The 19,580-nt window shown below is 29.1% G+C and overlaps 1 protein-coding gene across 1 annotated transcript in view; it reads left to right on the top strand.

Annotated features, from left to right (window-relative positions):
* Positions 1–342: 342 nt before the first annotated feature.
* The window catches only part of LOC119669276 (putative uncharacterized protein DDB_G0282133), a 66,393-nt gene continuing 47,155 nt past the window's right edge, over positions 343–19,580 (top strand). Inside the window, exon 1 of the mRNA XM_038079103.1 lies at positions 343–1,481. Coding sequence (XP_037935031.1) covers positions 1,250–1,481 — 232 coding nt within the window. The 5' untranslated portion in view covers positions 343–1,249. The remainder of the gene's footprint in view (positions 1,482–19,580) is intronic.

Here is a 19,580-nt window from a genome sequence, read left to right as displayed (position 1 = left end):
CAGCACGTTTTGACCGCTTGAACTGTAACATGATACTATTGCACAATTCAAATACCATGTCGAAGGCTTCGAAGGACAACATGCGAATCGTGCATTGAGAGAGCAATTTTCCAGTTGCCGGCAAGGCGCATGCCCTGGAAATTCATTCAGAAATAATTGTGTTTTTGTTCTCTGTTGACATTTTGACTGCTTAACCGAAAAGGTTTTGTCCTTAAAGCAAGCAGCGCAGCGCGTACGAACAGTGACAGCAGCAGCAACGCCAGCTATATTTTGCCGTTTTATAAGACTGTATTGGGACGTAAATCGTCAGTTGTATTCCAAACGTGCCGGCGATAAGTTCAGTTCAGGAACTCAAACTCTGGTATTAGATATATTGAAAGTGAATATTTCGTTGAAGTTATACGCAGTGAAGTGCTCAGAAACACGTATTCACCGTATTCACACCGAATCAAATTATTATTACTTCCGCTGAGGAAGTAGTGCCTCAAATTATGCGCGAAAGTTTTTAAAGATTGCAAACAAATGTAAAACCCTAAACGAAAATTAAATTAAAAGGAAGATCCTTGCATAAATTATAAGGATAACAGCGCTTAAAAGAATCTACTAAAGTGGCAACACAGAGCGCTTGTTAAATACTGTTGCGGTTAGATATTTTTTTTTTTTTTGTATTTTGAGCGCGTTTTGTTATTTATTTTCAATTTTTTATTTCCGTTTATTCCGCAGTGTAAAGATTAAAGGAACTTATGACATTCATTGCTGTCACAACGTGCCACCGTCTTTAATGGCCGCCTAGGGAGCTTGAACAGTGAAGCAGCTTGAAAATTGCGAAAAAAATACGAAACATAAATAAAAATAAATAAAAAGTGAAAGAAAACAACATAAAAAATACAAAAGCGAAATAACAATAAAAAGTAGACACAAGATTGTTTATAGTACTTTATAGTGAAAAGCTGGACTAGCTCACAGCCCACAGTGGTTCTGGACATTATGTGAAACATATGTGCGAAAATCTCTACTTTCAACAAAAGTTCGTTCGCTCATTTGGTATGCGTATGTGTCCACATGCAAAATTAATTAATTTAAAGTAATAAAACTCTTGCACGCACATCCTGAAAGGACGTCTTAACTTTATTGCCGCGTATTGCGTCCATCGTTAACTTGGCCATAACACGATTGGCCGCTTGAATGGCTGTCTGCCATTAATTCCTTTTAATTTCATTCTCTGTGTCATTGTGTCGGGAAATGGACAATGTGTGACAACAACTGCACATGGGTGTTTAATCTCCTTGTAGTTACCTTATTAATCCAACATGTCGTCCACGTTGCCCGCGCTGGCAACGAACATATTTCGGTGTCATTAGTAAAGCGTGACATTGTTGACGGCATCGAAGATGACAATTTCGCTTCTGGCAAACAAATTAAAACCAATTTCGACAATGAGGATTTCGACAGCGATATCGAATTCTCGGCTTATGCTAATGGTAAGTTTAACTATGTCACATTGTTTTAGTTACAGCAGAATTTATTATCACAAAATAGTAATAGTTAGAATATTTATCTGATCAATATGAAGAGTTAAGGAATAGATTAAGTAGTAAAGTTCTTTTGAAGTTATATTAATACTTAATAAATGTTTAATATAGCTCTTTTATATCCATTTGGTAACAATTTATTATTAATAAAACAATAATAAGGTTTTTGAAACCTTCAACAACAAAAATACTTTTTTATATTTTTTAATTAATTAAATTTTCGGCTAAGCATACAGCTGTTTTGAGTATTGTCAAATACCCATCATAAGTGGTCTTGAAAACAATTCTTGTATAATTTTGAGACTGTAAATACAATAAATCGAACTCGTTCCCTGCCAAATTTAAACTCAGAGTCAGCGCTCCTTAACCAATTGACTCAAAACCGTACTTGACTTGTATATTCGCACATTTTTCTTGAGTTTTGTTAATTTGTTGTGAAAGTTTTTATTAACAAATTCATTTGCTGTGTTATATTAGATAAAACTATAATGCATTATTAAGTACAATGAATTTCATAATGTATATAAAAAACAAATTTGATATTAAAAGACATCAATTAAAAATTTAGTTACTTTGCTGAGTTATTTTTATACTTTTTTTCTTCTTGATAGAATTAAAGAAGTGCCCACTGGAAATTATGAGTTATATTATTATTATTAATAACAATAATAAAATAATAATAATAAATTTTAATAAATAGTTTTATTATTTTCTTATATCCGCAAGAAAATGTTTATATGTCTATCCCTAATTCATTATTTACACTGAATACGTTTTATACTACCTTATTGATACTATCTAAATCTTAATACTTAATTTATTAATTTTAATTTTTTTTTTTTAACAGTATATTTATTTATTATAACAACAGTTGGGGGATCGGCCAAAGACATAATGGGGACGAGGTGAATAACTAGAATATATTTTTTTTGCCAATTTTTTTCCGCAATTCCCTAAATAAATTGTAATAAGGATTGTGCGAAGAAGGGTAGAGGGATATATCAAAATAAATTTATATGAAAAGTTCCTTTTAGAGTACATTAAATTAATTGCTATAACAGTTAAGGAATTTGCTCTAAGCTAATATCTGAAAAAATATTTTCTTATGGTCTATAGGTGTTGACAAAATTGTCAACTAAAACTTAGTTTTAGATTTTTTTATTACTAAGATTTATTACTATATAACAATAGTATAATGTATATACTATGCTATATGTGGTATATAATCGTATGTAATAAATATTATTTATAACCTATTGTTAAAGAAGTTCTAAGTTTTTATTGTCTTGGGATTATTGTATTGAGAAATTTAATTCTTGACTCCCCTTTGAATTCGCCACTGATAAAAATAATTCAAACACAATAGTAAGGACGAAAACTAAATAACTGTTAACTTTACTTTTTAATTTATTCGTATTTAATATCTATATTATTAAAAGCCAATAAAAAAAAGTCAATTAATTAATAAATAGATATTTCATTAAAAAATAAGCATGAAGAAACAGCGATTTATAAACTTTATTTTATTCTGCACTGAAAGGATACAAAAGGATGGCAATAATTAGCAAATATCTTTATTTTCGCTTTTTGCATAATAGAATAAAAAAGCACAAAATAATAATAAAATAATAATTAATCAATTTATCACATTAAAAAAAAAATTCAATAAAAATAAAAGATATGAAACATTAAAAAAATAATATGGAAAGAAAATATAATGAAATAATATTGAAGATATTAATAAAAAGATTTAATAAAGAGAAAGGATAATAAATTAGAAAAGTTGAACAAATAAAAAAAGTAATTCAAAAAAAAAAGAAAAAATAACTTAGACACAATATTCAAGAAAAAGAAGATTTTCAATTTAAAAATAAAAAACTTAATTAAAAAAAAATAATATCCAAAAGCAAATTGATTCAATAGAAATTTAATTAAATACAAATAAAAAGAGAAAATAAGAGAAAGAAAGAAAATCATTAAAATCATAAAAAAAATTCAAAAGTGCATGAGAAAGAATTAAAAATGTTGAACAAAAGAAAATAAAAAAATGAGGACAGGATAAAATTACACGAAAGAAACAATAATGAATTAAATAAAAAACTATAAAAGGGTAAATTAAATAAAAAATTTTTATAAATTTCTCCATATGTTTAAATAAAACATAAAATAGTTATAAATTATATTAAATTATATCAAATTTATAAAATTATAAAATATGTGTGAAATTAAAATAAAAAGAAAAAAAAATAAAATTAAAATAAAAAACTTTTAATGTAATTTTATAAATTAATTTGGTTTTAATATGAAGTTTTTGTTTTAATTACTAAAGATAGCAATTGTTTAAGAATTAATTAATTAATTACTTAGACTTAATTAATTAGAAGAAAATTTGAAACTGACAAATATATATACTACATGTCAGAAATATATATATATAAATAAAATCAAACTTACCTGATGTTCAAAATAAAGACTGACAATTGATGGCTTATTTCGTGGTCATTATATTAAACACAAATAGCTTCAAAAACTAAAAATTAAAAAAAACTTAATAAGCAAAATTGATTAAATAAATACTAAAATAAAATGAATATTACATAAAAATATTATAATAATGAATCTTTCAATTTGTAACATTCAAGCACATGATTTATATACTCCTTCACATGTTTTGTATATACATTTAAGTACGAGAAAAATGTATAACAATAAGATATATATTAAGCAAATTGCTTCTGCACCGGCTGAATCCGATGATATTGTCGCATTAAGCAACTAATAAGCAGCTTTACTCGGAAATGTCAACAATCGACAAAGAAGTACTCTAAACCGATCACCAATAATATGCAAGAGGGTCGTCAAGAATATAAAATGGAACCAACTCCTTTTAGAGCATAGAGCATGGAGCATAATATTACTATCAATATAAACATCTTGCTGAATGCCGACTCATCCAACTCTACTTGTTTAAAACTGAAATCACAAAGTCTTTCAATACTTTTTATCAAAATTTCATTAGCACCTGGAGATCAAGTTCTATCTAAGCTTACCATTGAAAGCATAGTTCATTAATAGTAAGAATTAACCCCGATAATGGAATCCCTAATAATGGAATGATGCGTGAAAAGCATAATACAACGATCAATATAAACATCTTGCTGAATGCCGATTCATCCAATTCTACCTATTTAAAACTGAAATCACAAAGTATTTCAATACTTCCTATCAAAAATTTATTAGCACCTGGATTCCCAATTAAAAAAATGACACTCCATACATATGGTAGATCAAGTTCTATCTAAGCTTACCATTGAAAGCATAGTTCATTAATAGTAAGAATTAACCCCGATAATGGAATCCCTAATAATGGAATGATGCGTGAAAAGCATAATACAACGATCAATATAAACATCTTGCTGAATGCCGATTCATCCAATTCTACCTATTTAAAACTGAAATCACAAAGTATTTCAATACTTCCTATCAAAAATTTATTAGCACCTGGATTCCCAATTAAAAAAATGACACTCCATACATATGGTAGATCAAGTTCTATCTAAGCTTACCATTGAAAGCATAGTTCATTAATAGTAAGAATTAACCCCGATAATGGAATCCCTAATAATGGAATGGTGCGTGAAAAGCAACAAAATATCCATGTTGATGCTCGCAACAGATTGTCGCCATAAGTTTTGTTGACTGGTTAATGTTTTGAAACTCCTGATAATCCGGAAACTATATCTTGCTAAAATAGATTGCATATCTAAAAACGTTGGTATGGTTCTGTGTGGTTCTACAAAATCAAGGCACTAAGTCAGTTGACGTTTACATCCAAATACAATAGAAAAATTGAGAACCTAAAATAGATAAAGACTAAAAAAAATAGATATTGCTAAAAAAATAGATAGAATCTAAAATAATGTTGGGGAATAGCAAACAAAGTGCTGCGTATTGTCTACATCCTCAGTATATAATTGACATGTTGGGTCTGCTATGTTACCCATAATAGCCATGTAACATCTCACATACGCGTGTGTTATATGATGATCACCCGTTCAGTGTCGGCTTCTTTCATGTGGTATTTCACTACCTTTTAGATATCCATTTCGATTTACTTTTCTTTGTGGGTTGAGCTCAAAAGTCATAGATCAAATAAAAAAATTCTGCAAAACTAACGCGAAGCAGTGGTTCTAGGCCGATAAGTGTCCTACTAGAGCATTCGTTGGCCAATTTATCATTCAATCTAGTGAGGTGAACTAGTGAACTATTCAGTCCAACTCAGACTGCAGATACTGCAAGGAAGAGAGAGAAGCGGCATACCATGTGCTTGGGGAGTGCCCGGCACTGATGCATAAACGGAAAAAACACCTAGGAGGGTATTTCATAGATCATAAGGATTCAAGACTGAGGAAGATAGAATCCATACTGTCTTTCATTAAAGAAATCGGACTTGGAGAAATACTCTAACCAGACAAAGGGGCATAATAGATCTTTTAGGTCGCAGTGCACGATCCCTTACTCAATAATAATAATACTATAACTTGCTTCCAACACCATCACGTCAGAGCTCCATAATATATATAAGCACATCAGTCATCAAAATAAGAAATACTTAATGGAATCAAAGTCAAAATTTTTGACTTAAGCTATATCACAATTGAAAGGCTTTGAGATATTGAGTCTTTGTAGACTCTGCAACAAGGAATCAGAATTGGTTAGAGTACATTCTACACATATAAATATATCGAATTACAGCAGATGCATTGATGAGAACCATAGTGGGGATAAAAAAATAATAATGTGGATATTATTATGTGAATAATATCGGCAAATACCTTCATAATTGCTTAAAGGAAGTATGTTTGCTTTAAGAGACAGAATTTTAACTTTGCAAATTTAGGGCAATTAAAAAATTTAAATTTAATATTAACATGACAAATTATTTTTTAATTAATGATTATAATAAAATATAAAATATTTTCAAATTGATATACAATATTATAAAATCAGAAATGTAAATGTAACCTTTTGACAAGCATATATTTATGAAAATGAATTCAGCAATTAAATCATCCAATTAAGGTTATAATTAATATGTAATTAAAGTACAAATAAATTACTATGTGCCTTTGGCACAGAAAGCAACTGTTGTTTGGGTATTTTTTTTGACGTCACAGTTACAAATATATATAATCAATTATAATAATGCAGAGTAAATTCATCTGACTTAACACGCTTTGTTTTTATAATTAAATATCTTTATTATAATTATCCATCAACAAGTTCTTTATAGATGTGTTGTTTAAGTGATGTGATAATCATGTGATGTGTCAGTTCAGTGATGAGGAAACATGTTAATTCGCCAATAAACAATAAATTAAATTAATGATAGATTAAATTGTATAATAAATTAAATTAAGATTAAAATGTGATGAAGTGTTTGATACTCAGACGTTATTAAACTAATTTTTTTCATTTCATGTTGTGGAAATTTGAAAAGCTAGCAAGATTTTCTTTTTTTTGAAAATAGAAATTTTGAGATTTTATTATATTTTATTTTTAAGTCTGAGAAAAAGGAAATTTCTTTAAGCATTAATAAATAAGTTCGGCTAAGCATCATCTTAAAGAATTTTTTCCCATTGACTACCTTCCGAATTATGTGCCAATGGCATCAGAAATAAATAAATTTGGTGTTGTTGTCGTTTTAAGCTATTTTTATATGTTAATGATTATATTATTATGATTATTATTAATGATTATCTGTAATGATAATAACCAACCAGGACTTTCCCAGACAAACAAGTTGATGTCTCGTTTGGTAGCAATCAAGCGATCGCATAATATCGCATGATTCTGCCGTTAATAAAACCAAGCGCAGGGATGGTTTTGAAAGGCCGCGGATGTTAACATATATTATCCATCTGATTTATGGTATTTGATTTATTAAGATTAAATATTTAAGAATTTAAGTAATTTAATTAGACTTATTGAAATAAAAACTACATCTCATAATTTTTATGAAAATTTTTTTTATTATATTTACAAAAATGTTTCTATTGAACTATATATATGAATAACATATAAAAAAATATAACTTCAAGCAAAAACTGTTGAAACGTCCATTAGTTTTTAAATTATTTGTAATTTTATAAAATTTCAGTAAAATTGAGTTTTCCTAACATTGGGCCAACTTTAAACCCATATAACTCTTTTACTACTAGTTGCAAAATGATGATATACTAGTTTTCTAAACCCTAAAACATAGTTATAGATTATGTTTAAATGATTTTCAATTTTATTAAACAATAAAATTTAAAAAGTGAAAATGCTCAAAAAGTAATATAGTTTTTTAAAAACGATTTTACTTCCATCTGCTATACCTCTTCACACTCTAGTTTTAATACTTATATTAGATGCCAGAAATCACTGAAAAATAATGCAAAATATGACCGTTAATAAACCTTCTATATATTCATAAAAAACCAATATCAATTTTTATTCAATAATAGATGATGAATACACCCCGATCTAAAAGATCGATTGTGTGCATAAAAGTCCAACTGAAACAATTCGTTGTAAACTATTTACAAATCTCGTTATAGCTGTGGACTTCATATTACATACTTGATTTGGGACCAAAATCCTGCATTTAATGTAGTCAAGTCTACGTCTTACCGCCGCCGAGCAGTTGCATAGAATATGTTCTGATGTTTCGTTCTAATCATGACAGAGTCGGCAGAAATCAATTTCTACCGTACCTATATTCTTCATGTGGTTATAGAGTTTACAGTGTCCTGTAAGAAATTCAGCATAGATCTTTATATCGTTTCTACTAAGGTTAAGAATGGTATCAAATTTGATATGTTCAGGATCATGCGTGTTTGGGCTCTCCAGGTATTGGACACCTATTTTCCATAAATATTTAGTTCATTTATATATCAAATTTCAAGCAAATTTATTAAAAAAATAATGAAGTTATAATAAATAATATCAGATGTACGTCTGGGAAGTAATTTTATTGTTAAGATGAAGAGAACAAAACTGATATTTTGATATACTTACAATTCGATATTGCTAACTTTAGAATATTAGTGATCAGGAAATCTACCCTTTACGAATTAATGTAATGTTATTTGAAGAAATACAAAAAAAGTATATATATATATATATATATATATATATTTTTTTTTTTTGTATTTTGTATATATATATATATATATATATACACTTTTTTTGTATTTCTTCAAGTCAAGCAGAAAACAAGTCATTTTTAATATAAATCGACTTTATTGTAACGAATATCTTAATTTATTAAGGTAATGACTTAAAGTATCTATGTTTTCTTGGAATCATTGTTTTATAGAAGTAAAAATAAAATTTTTATTCTGTAAAATTAAAAAAAGTATTCATTTATTGGACTTTATTTAAAAAGTAGTCATAAAACCTTTAAGGTTCAAAATTCTGTTCCCTTAAAAAAGTACATAAAGAATTAAATTCTTGTTGAAAAGTTTTGACTCTTTCTAAGTTTGATTAAAAATTTGGAATGTTATTTTTTAAAATAATTTCCAAAATAAAAAATTAAATTTTAAAATCATAAAATTTGAAGTATTGAAGAAATAGAAATATTGAAATTATAATTGAATAGTTAGGTAGAGAGAGAGAAGTGAAGATTTGGTGATAGATTTGATAGGTAATTTGGACAGATTCGGTAGTTTTAGTGAAAAAAACATGACACAAATTTTTTTTGTTGATGTCTGTAGCGACTTCTCAGTTACCAAGAACCTCCACAAAAACCGGCGAGCATACCGGGCTAGCCACCTTGCCATGAACAGGTTTCTGAGAGCGTTGACAAAGCCAACAGGCAGACACAACATACTCATTTCAATCATTTATTAGAAAAAATGTTTTGTTATTTGAAAGTTGCGGAAATGTTTATTGGAAATAATTATCTCAACTATTCCATATAATTATTTGATAATATATGCAAAACTGAACTCATGTAAATTGATATTTAATAAATGTTGTTGAGTTCTCTTGCTGAACTGAAACCTGAAGAGCTCGCATATATCCTGCTATAATTATATAAATTTGATACTTTTTTAAATATACTTTCAATGAACACTTAAAACTTATAAGAGATTAAATTTCTCATAACACTTAAAAATAAATGTCTATTAAAAAATTATTGTTATCATTATTATTTTCACACATTTTACACTTCAGTAAAATATTTCAATTGGTTAAAATTATTTAATTGATTAAAGTTACTTTATATTATATTTTGCCAATACAAAACAATATTGGAAGAGCAAATATTTTATATAAAAATATTTAATTTAGTTGAAATAAATTTGCTACAAGTTCGTTTGGAATGATGAAATGAAGTTGTGTTCCACTCAGACAAATAAATATTAAATATGTACTATAGTGAGTAAATTATTTGCACTGCAGTCTGTGAAAACATATACCCACATCCACATCCACATCCTCATCCACAAGTTTCATTTTCTTATTAACACAAATTCGAAATTTTATGTAAATATTTACTCAAGTGCTTTGGGAGGAAATGTAGTATTAATATATGTAAATATATGCCTGAAAATTGAGTACAAAATTTTAACTGATAACTTTAATTAAGTCAGAGTATAGCAGCTGTTGTGCTAATAAGAAAGCACACTTTCAGATACTCGAACATTTTAGAGAAGGATCAAATGGATGTGTTCTCTGACGAATAAGTTTTCTGCTAATATAATTTGAAAGAGTTAAGTCAATAATTAAACGATTTTTAATATATGCGAAAGCATGAACGCACAATATATTATTTTTATTATTATTATTAAAAAACTTTTAATTATAAAAGACACATTTTAAAATTCAAAATGTTAATTATAAACAAATATTATTTCTGTTAGCAATCAACAGAGAGCAACAAGTTGATTTATAATTAAAAGTTGTGGGATAAATCAACTTCAACGTATTGTTATGTTTTGCTTATGAATTCAAACTGAACTTTTCAACATTTTGGTTTGCCTTTAATTAATAAAACTTACCACAAACCAAAGTATCTATAATTATATTACAGTTATTACATTACACAGTTGCTTATCACACTATATGCATATATACATATATATGAGAATGAGCATGTGTGTAGTATGCCAATATCTTTAATTAAACAAATGCACAGAAGCTGTCACGCCCCTTTGCAGTATCAACAAGCATTGGCGGCTGCAGGCAGTTTTGCCTTGCAATTAATTGTGTTGCACAAATTCAAATCCATTTGCGCCAGCGACAAGCAGCCAAGTGCAATTGTGCAATTGTGCAAGTCTGCATATGTGCACTTGTCAAATTTGTGAGCAAATATACACAAACTCATTGGCAAACATACACAAGTGGAGAATATATAATTTTGCTATTATTTTGCATATGAAATATCAAAATTTATTTACTTGAAATTTTAATTAAATTTTCATTTTACTTTAAATTTAACAACAAATTTTTTTTCCATAACTTTTATGTAGACTACAACAAAATAAAATTATTTTTTTACACCATAGCTTATTTCAATATCCTTCATATCCTTTAAACACAATCACACACACACACACACACATACACATAAAATAGAGCTGGAAGTCTGCTGGGTTCTGCATTAATTGTTTTCTGCTTAACGCTTATGATTTTGCTGACACGTAATTTTTATATTTCCGATCCTTCTTTTTTTATTTCCAGACTTTGTAATCATTTAAGGAGTGAAAAGTTTGACAACTTCAACACTTTTAAGCACTTCATTATCCTTATTCTGCACCCATTATATATTTTAATACTTTGTTTGAAAAGTAATTACGTATTTAGTATAGCAATGGAGTATTCCTACGTCAATATTCAGGCGGGGACCCCATACTTCGTAACTGAAGGTATGGTTGCAATATAGATTCTTCATTATTATATCAAAAAAGCTTTCGAAACTTTTAACAAATAAATAAAAATCGAATCTGAGTAAAAATATTTAAATGATTGATGATGATTCTAATGTGTCTGGGAGGAAATACGACAAACTTTCAAATGCTTTATTTGTTGGCAAAATATTCAAAAGTGCTGGTAGATGTATATTTCCAAGACAGATTATTTCAGTAAATATATCAAATAATTTAAAATATATTTCAATTGTATATACTTTAAACAATTTTATTTTTTCAAACATTAAAACTTTATAATAAATTTTAAATTTTAGAGAAATAACGTATAAGATTTCATTAAATTGAAATAAATGATAAAAATTAAAATAAAGAAATTTATCACTTATTATTGAAGAAGATATATTATTATATATAATTGCATATAATAGCTTTATTTCATTTTCATTATTAAAAATTGTTTTTGTGTATTGCACATCATGTATAGAATAGTTTTTCTAAGCACTATAATATTTTTATAAACTGAAATTAATAAGTATCCGCCATTTTCTGGTACATATTGGAATAAAATTTTTTTTTTTTTAATGAAAATCGATTTTAAATCAAGCAAATAATAGCCATTATAACCTTTATAACCTACTGCCATTATTCGGATTGCTTCATAATTCCAGCGATGTAGAACTTCTGTGATTAATTTTTTTTTAAACAATTTTTAATGGCTATTTTGGTTAGCCAGTTTTTTATCAATAAGAAAGTTTCACAAATAGTAAAGACTTTAAGAATTTTTAGAAAACAAAAAGTATTTAAATGGTCCAAGATTAGTGGTGCATCAAACTTCCCAACAAAGTTCAGTTAATTTGCTTTCGATCATCTGAGATAACTCCAGCTCAAAAAGTACTCCGATTTTGTAAATAAAACACACAAATTTAAATTTTATTCCAAATTTATTTTATCTCGTTCAAAATATGCTCCTTCTGAAGCGATACACATATGCCAACGCTTAACCCAATCTTCCACACACTTTTCGTAGGACCGTGAAGGTATAGCTTTTAGTTCCTTCAGCGAATTCTCTTTTACAAATTCAATCGACTCAAAACGCTTACCACGAAGGGCCAATTTGAGTTTCGGGAACAGGAAAAAGTCGCACAGATCCAGATCTGACGAATATGGTGCCTAAGCGATGACAGTGGTGCCGAGTTTGGTCAAAAAATCGCGTACAACAAAAATTTTTCATAGTAAAAATCGCTAAATGCACTTGAGGTAGTCTCACAATAACAGCTGCTGTAAACAAACTAATTGACAGATGGCGCTCAAATTTGTGCCATATGTCAAGAAAAGGTGTACCAACATAACAAAAAAACTGTTTTGAAAAAGATGTATTACTTAAGAAGTAGTTAACAAACAACCAAATCCGGATACTTTTGGAGCAGAAGGTATATATTGCCTGGCATTGTTATTATGGAACACAACTCTTTTACTGTTAGCTAAATCTGATCGCTTTTCGCTAATAGTTTTGTTTAAGCGGTCGAATTGTTAACAGTATTACCCATTTAATACTTTTTCTGAAACTATTTAATTTTGATACCAGGCTGTGGCAGGTCTAAAAAAATTTTCCTTTCTAATGTTGAGCCTTTTCTGAGTTAGTTCCCGCTCCGCAAGGCATCTTGCTCTCCAATGATTTTAAACTAATGGCAGATGCTCCTAACTGATCAATGAATATACCGAAATACGATCGATGTTAGATATAGGTATCATAAGAAGCTGACTACTCATTAATCGACAATTGAGGCTAATTGACAATTGAGACAATATAAATCGACCATGCGACCATGGTTTGGTTTTACTATTAAACAATCAAGTCTAAAAAGAAATAGTACCTCTCCTATACGTTTGAAGAGTAGGTATCTAAAAAGCTTTATAGTTAAACAAAGTACTTGATCTCGTAAAATATATGTGTGCCGTAGGCTTACATGCAATCGAAGTAATCGAATATTCATGTATTCATATTTATTTGATCCTTGAACTGTAAGCAGGACTATATCTAACTATATCTGGCAATGTATACAGTCTTCATTTATTTACCGATAGCGACTTATATGAAGAAAAGGTAGAATATTTTAAGAAATTGTCAAGCATTTCATGTATAGCCTCTGCACTTATGTATGTATTATATATTACATACATATATACTGCTTCATTATGCAAACTGACCATCTGGAGTGCTCTTTAACATCAAATACCATATATTACTACTTAACTTGAACTTTTCAATTACGAATAGTAAGCTCCATATGTCGTTTATGTTGACCATTATTTTGACCAAATTTGCGACATTTTGTTACTATAGATTCATCATATTTATGACAAATTTTAACAATTTGTATTCCCTGCTCAACTATGTATATTGTCATGGTAATTTGCCACAAAATGCTAAGCATGAACGTCAATTTTAAAGGAAATATGCTGAAAAAAGCCCAGAAGTAGCCTCAAGCTGGCAGAGGCTACTGGAGGCGGGCAAGGACGACTCATGTCTGTAATGGCAACCTTAGTAAGTAAGTAAGTATGAAGAAAAAAACAAATAACAATGAATTTCAAATATAGATAGTACTCATTTGAAAACCTAATATATATTCATATTTAGTAACATGCAATTAAAATGCAAGTTTGTTTTATTTAACAAAATTATTATTATATGTAACTTTGTAAAATTATTTGATTTATTTAAAAACATATTTTCCGTGAAATATCTGACATTAATATAAGGAGCAATGGAGTATTTGCCTCACGTAATATGTTATGAACACGTTAACAGGCACCAAATGGTACCCAGTTGCTTCCCTAAACTGGTATATTAATTTTATTTTACGATTCTCCAATAAACTAAATCACGGAAGCAACTTCACAATTCGTTTTCATGCCAAACTGAACTAGTTTCCTGCTGCTTATAAACAAGTGAGTGAACACGAATTTTTCGAAATATTTGGCATTATAAATCAATATATTAATTCCATCGCTTTAGCTCTCAATAGAGAAACATATGTCGTGCATATATCCATTCAACATTAACATTTAACAACATTTAACAATTGCTAATACTAAGTCAGCTTCAACATCTGAGCAAATACATAAAGCACATTTGCACATGCTAATATCCTGGCAATCACCTGCGGCAAATGCCACAATTCGGTGTTTCGCAATTGCACTGCGTCGGGTCATATAAGTCTCCACAAATTTAGGAATTAAATTGGAATGTGCAGATGTACTTAGCATTTGACCGAAATTTAGCTGCACATTCCATTCCCGCTATTTGCAGTGCGATAATTTATTTGCACATATTATTTGTTTGCTTACGTTGGTGTGATTAGCACAGCACAGCACAACTGTAGGAGTAGCTGTGGCCATAAGCTTCCACCGAGTTCCTCCACGGCTGAATGACACTTCAGTGCAAATTTGCTACTGTGCGTGTGCACATTCGTGCACAATTTGTATTGTTTTATCAATGGTGTGCTTTGTTTACACATTTATTTGTTCGTTTACTCTGGATGTGTGGAGCTAGTACGAGATCCTAGCATTTTTGTACCTTCCGGCATTTTGCTCCATAAGCAGATAAGCAAAAATAAATACCAACAAAAATTGAAACGGTAAGGAGAATGTGTACCCAGTAGAATTCTCTTCATGTGGAAATGTAATTTTAAATTTTATTGAAAATAATTTCTTTTATAAAATGTTTTAGAAACTTTTTTCACAAAAAATCCTCATTTAACAGACTCAGGGCAACACTTTGTACTCCATAAAAGTACTTAAGAACAGTTCATGATAAAAAGAAATACAATATTTTAATTTATGTTCACTCGGATAAAGTTAATTTTCAATAAAAAGTCATAATTTCATCATTAAAATATATTAGAGAGATAGAAGTAGTATTATATTAAGATACTGCGCACAATAGATCAATTAGGTCGGGGTGGATTCATAGTCTATTATTTAATAATATTAAGATACTAGTTCATTACATGCTTTTATCTTTAATTATATTTAGAAAATATCTAAATAGAAATACATTAGAGAAACAGAGGTGAAATTATATTAGGAGACTACTTTATCACATATATCTCTATTTTCAATCATATTTCGAAAATATCCTTCAACATACATTATATTATCTTTCTAATTATATGCTTTGAAAGATTTTATGCTAATCTATAATTTTAATAGATTTTTAATCTATAGCCTTAAATTGATAGGTTTAGGATCAGCAGTTGATTTGACTTTTTACAACAAATTGATAAGAGAATAATAAGCAGAAACACTAGATTGTTTAATAAGATCACGAAAAAGTTATAGAAAAAATTTTTAATTGATCTCTATGAACTCATTAGCCAATTGTGCTGTTATATTATATTATTATTGTTATGTTTAGAGATTTACAAATCATTTACATGATAAACAAGACATTGTTAATTAACATCTAGAAATCTATTGTACTCTCTTTACGGATTTGTAGTATTTTTTTAAATCTAATTTCCAGATTTCTTCATCCAATATCAGATGCCCAACTAGATAATTCTTTCGTTTATGCTTCAGCACCAAGCTTAATCCTAATATATGTTTCAACTAATTATTCTCTTCCCTACAAAACCTGAATAACCTTATTTTGCAGAATAAGGTCGCAGTTTTATAAAAGATAGGTTAGCCTACGGTTTTATACTATTCCTAACTGTTTTAAACTGCAAGTCCTTAGAAGTGATTTTGATTATAATACCAGTGGTGGACTATCCTAATACAGCTTTAACTGTTTCTTTCATAAGAAACTATTGTATTTAATAGACAAATTAGAACAAACAAGTCAAGTATGACTTCGGATTAGCTGGCTAATGAACACTGTCTCTGAACTTCATATTTGGTATTATTTACGAATAATTAAGAATAAGAAATAATAATAACTTATGATGAACACTTGGCAATACTCAAAATAGCTGTATGGTGAGGCAAAGATTCAATTAAAAACTAATAAATTGAAAATAATAATTTTATAAACAATAATAAAAACTTCCAAAAGATCACTGACCATGGATATTTGGCAATTCTCGAAACAGTGAAAAAAATAGAAGCTTTTGAGATATAAGACTACCCAGACTTACTAAAGATACCCTGAAGCGATCATAAAACGTACGAAGAAATTTTAAGACATTGTCAAAATGAGTGAAAACTGTTCATAAATATCGAGCACCACAGAATTACTTATATAGATCAAGCCCTAAATTTAAAGAATACCACCCATTACAAATGATGCTGTAAGGAAAAAATTGAAAGAAAGCGGATATAGTGGTTTGGAAATTTCCGTGAATCGACTCAATTTACAACAATTGGGGAACTTATTCATGCGGTTCAACATAAACTACGTTGTGTACCAAGATAACTTAGTTTATTATTTTATTTAATCTTTTTTCTATTTTATAATTTTTAACTTTGTAAATATATAAATGCCTGCCATGCTGACATGTAGTACATATCTAACGGCACCCGAAGAGAAGCCACCGGAATGTCTTGATTTATCCCAACTTCAACTTTTGGTTGTCTTTTTCTTTCACAATTTTTTCAAAATAGTTTCCATCATTACTATTGGCCAAATAATTGCATTTAACAATCTGCCCAGTTAGTTCTAATATGGCCACCTTTCTACAAGACCTGTGGAATCAAAACGGTTTTCTTAGCTAATTAAGGGAAAAAATCCTTCTTCCACTTCATCTATTTACTTAAATTAATACGTGAGACACGGCAGCGTAAGTGGAACTGGATTGGACATATAATCCGGTGGTCTAACAATAGCATCGCAAAGCAAGCGCTTCGGTGGAATCCCTAAAGTAGCAGATGCCAAACGGCCCCCGCTGTCACCTGAGATGATATCACCACAAACACCTTTTTTTTTTTTTTAACGATCTGTCTTTATTGAAACGGTTTTATTCAAAACTTAACTGAAAATTATTTTGTCTTATGTTGAGCCTTCTCCGAGTTAGTGGGCACTTTTACACTTTGATAGCTGGGGGGTTTCTACAGAGTCCCACCCATCTAACTGACTAATTTGAGTATTCCTCATAATCTTCGTGATTATTCAATTATTGATTTAAGATCTGCGTACCGCCCCGTGTGGTGAGTGATTACTCTGAGATTAGATAGTGCTAAGTAGGGCAGCCGTCGGTTTTTGCATATAACTTCAGAGCGCTGTCCCGTATGTATTTTTCGACCCGATCTATTCTAAGGTCTCTTAGCGTGTCATTTGTGCGGATGTACCATAGCACTTTGAAGACCCTTTGGAGAGCCTGAAATTATTTTGTATATACATAAATATTTATATGAATCATGAAATTAATTGTAACAGATATTACGGCGCACATGCTGAATTAATGAGAATAATCTTTAGAAAAATAGGATATTGACATAAATGTTCAAAATAAAGATAGTTAGTTAGACCTAATTTGATTGTAAAGGTTCTATGCTCCACTTATGAGAACTGAAATATATCATAATAAATGTAACCCACAACATTAAGCAACGGATAAGCAATTTATTATGAATTTTTTGTAAACACTGAATGAATATTATTTGATATTTGTAAATTGAAGAGTTTTAAGGTAGCAAAAAATAAAAGAAGCAATAAATTACGTACTCAAAATATATAAATTCTTTTTTTGCTATATATTATAGTTGATTCATTGATTCATTACTAGCTGATTCATTACTTTTACGAGTATGACTTTATGACTCAAGTACGACCACAACTGCACGATGGTCTACTTTATTCTTTATGGAAGAAATCAATGAGAATGAGTTTTTTTATTGAGTCAGCAACAAATTTCATTTATTTTAACACCAACAGCAGTTTTTCCTTAACGACTTAACCGACGTTTCGCCACAGCGCGAAACTGCAAAACGCAAAGTATGGTAGAAGTATTCACGCTTGAAGACGCTTTTATCGTTTTGCATAAAGCATGACTTTTAATAAAATGTCACTCACTTCACTTCCCCTATGGCACTTCTCTCTACTGTGATTCCAAAGGACAGCATTGTTAAATCCAAATGACAAAATTTAACAGAAAAACGCATATCTGCTGTATATTTTTCTTGCCATTACAATGTAACCACACAGGATAGCTTTTAATATTTCTATAAAATTTTACACAATTTTTTGTTAGAATATCCTTTATGCATCTAATGGGTTTCGCCATTACGCCATCCATCAACAGGAAACAGCATTGCATTACTGTAATCTCTTCGGGGGCAAGAAATTTCGGAAAACATTTAAATAAAATAAATTCATTTGTTCATTAAATTTTAATAAAGTTCATCTTTGCAGATTATATTTTTCTACACAAAGATGCATTTCTTTACGCTTAAGTAGAAGATGCGAAAATGCATATATTTTGTTAAAGAGTATTTAGGACTTTTCTGTGTGTGCATGCAAGTTCTTAGGGAGTTCAGAAGAAACTTATTTCTTTGAGAAGATTTTTCAGAAACAATTTCGTACTCAGTTGTGACCATTAAGTTAAAATTTGGTTTATTTTACTACTTCAAAGCCATGCCTGGGGAGCAACGAATAATTTTTACATTTTCTGCTTTGGACTGCTTAAGATTCTTGTATATATTTTTTTAGTTTCTTCATAAACTTTCTCTTTAAATAGTTTTTTATGTTAAGAAATAACAACAAAGACAAACCACTGACCGAAGATAAAACAAAATATCCCAAAAAATGTTTATAAATATATAAAAAGATTTGCAAAAAATAGTAAATTACAACAATAATTATTTTTATATTATTTTAAATAATTGAATTTTTGGCTCACACCTTAGTTGTTTCGAGTCAAATATCTATCATTGGTGGTTTTGGAATTATTTTTCATATTTAATTATTCGTGTATAGTCTTTTGAGAGCGCAAGTGGCAAAGGTTTGCCTCGTGCCCTGCCAAATTTGAAATTCAGAGTCGGAAAAACATTAGTCAGTTCATTAGCCAACTAACTTGAAGTCTGAAAATTGAGTTGTTTATTTTTTATATTAATATTTTACTTACAAAATTATTATGTAGTATATTTTATATAAAGTTTTGTTTTCATTTATTGATATAAACATATATAG

This window comes from Teleopsis dalmanni, chromosome 1 (genome assembly GCF_002237135.1).
Source record: "Teleopsis dalmanni isolate 2A chromosome 1, ASM223713v2, whole genome shotgun sequence".
Taxonomy (NCBI): Eukaryota; Metazoa; Arthropoda; class Insecta; order Diptera; family Diopsidae; genus Teleopsis; species Teleopsis dalmanni.
Note: the sequence above shows the minus strand (reverse complement) of the source record. Positions and strands in the feature narration are given on the sequence as shown.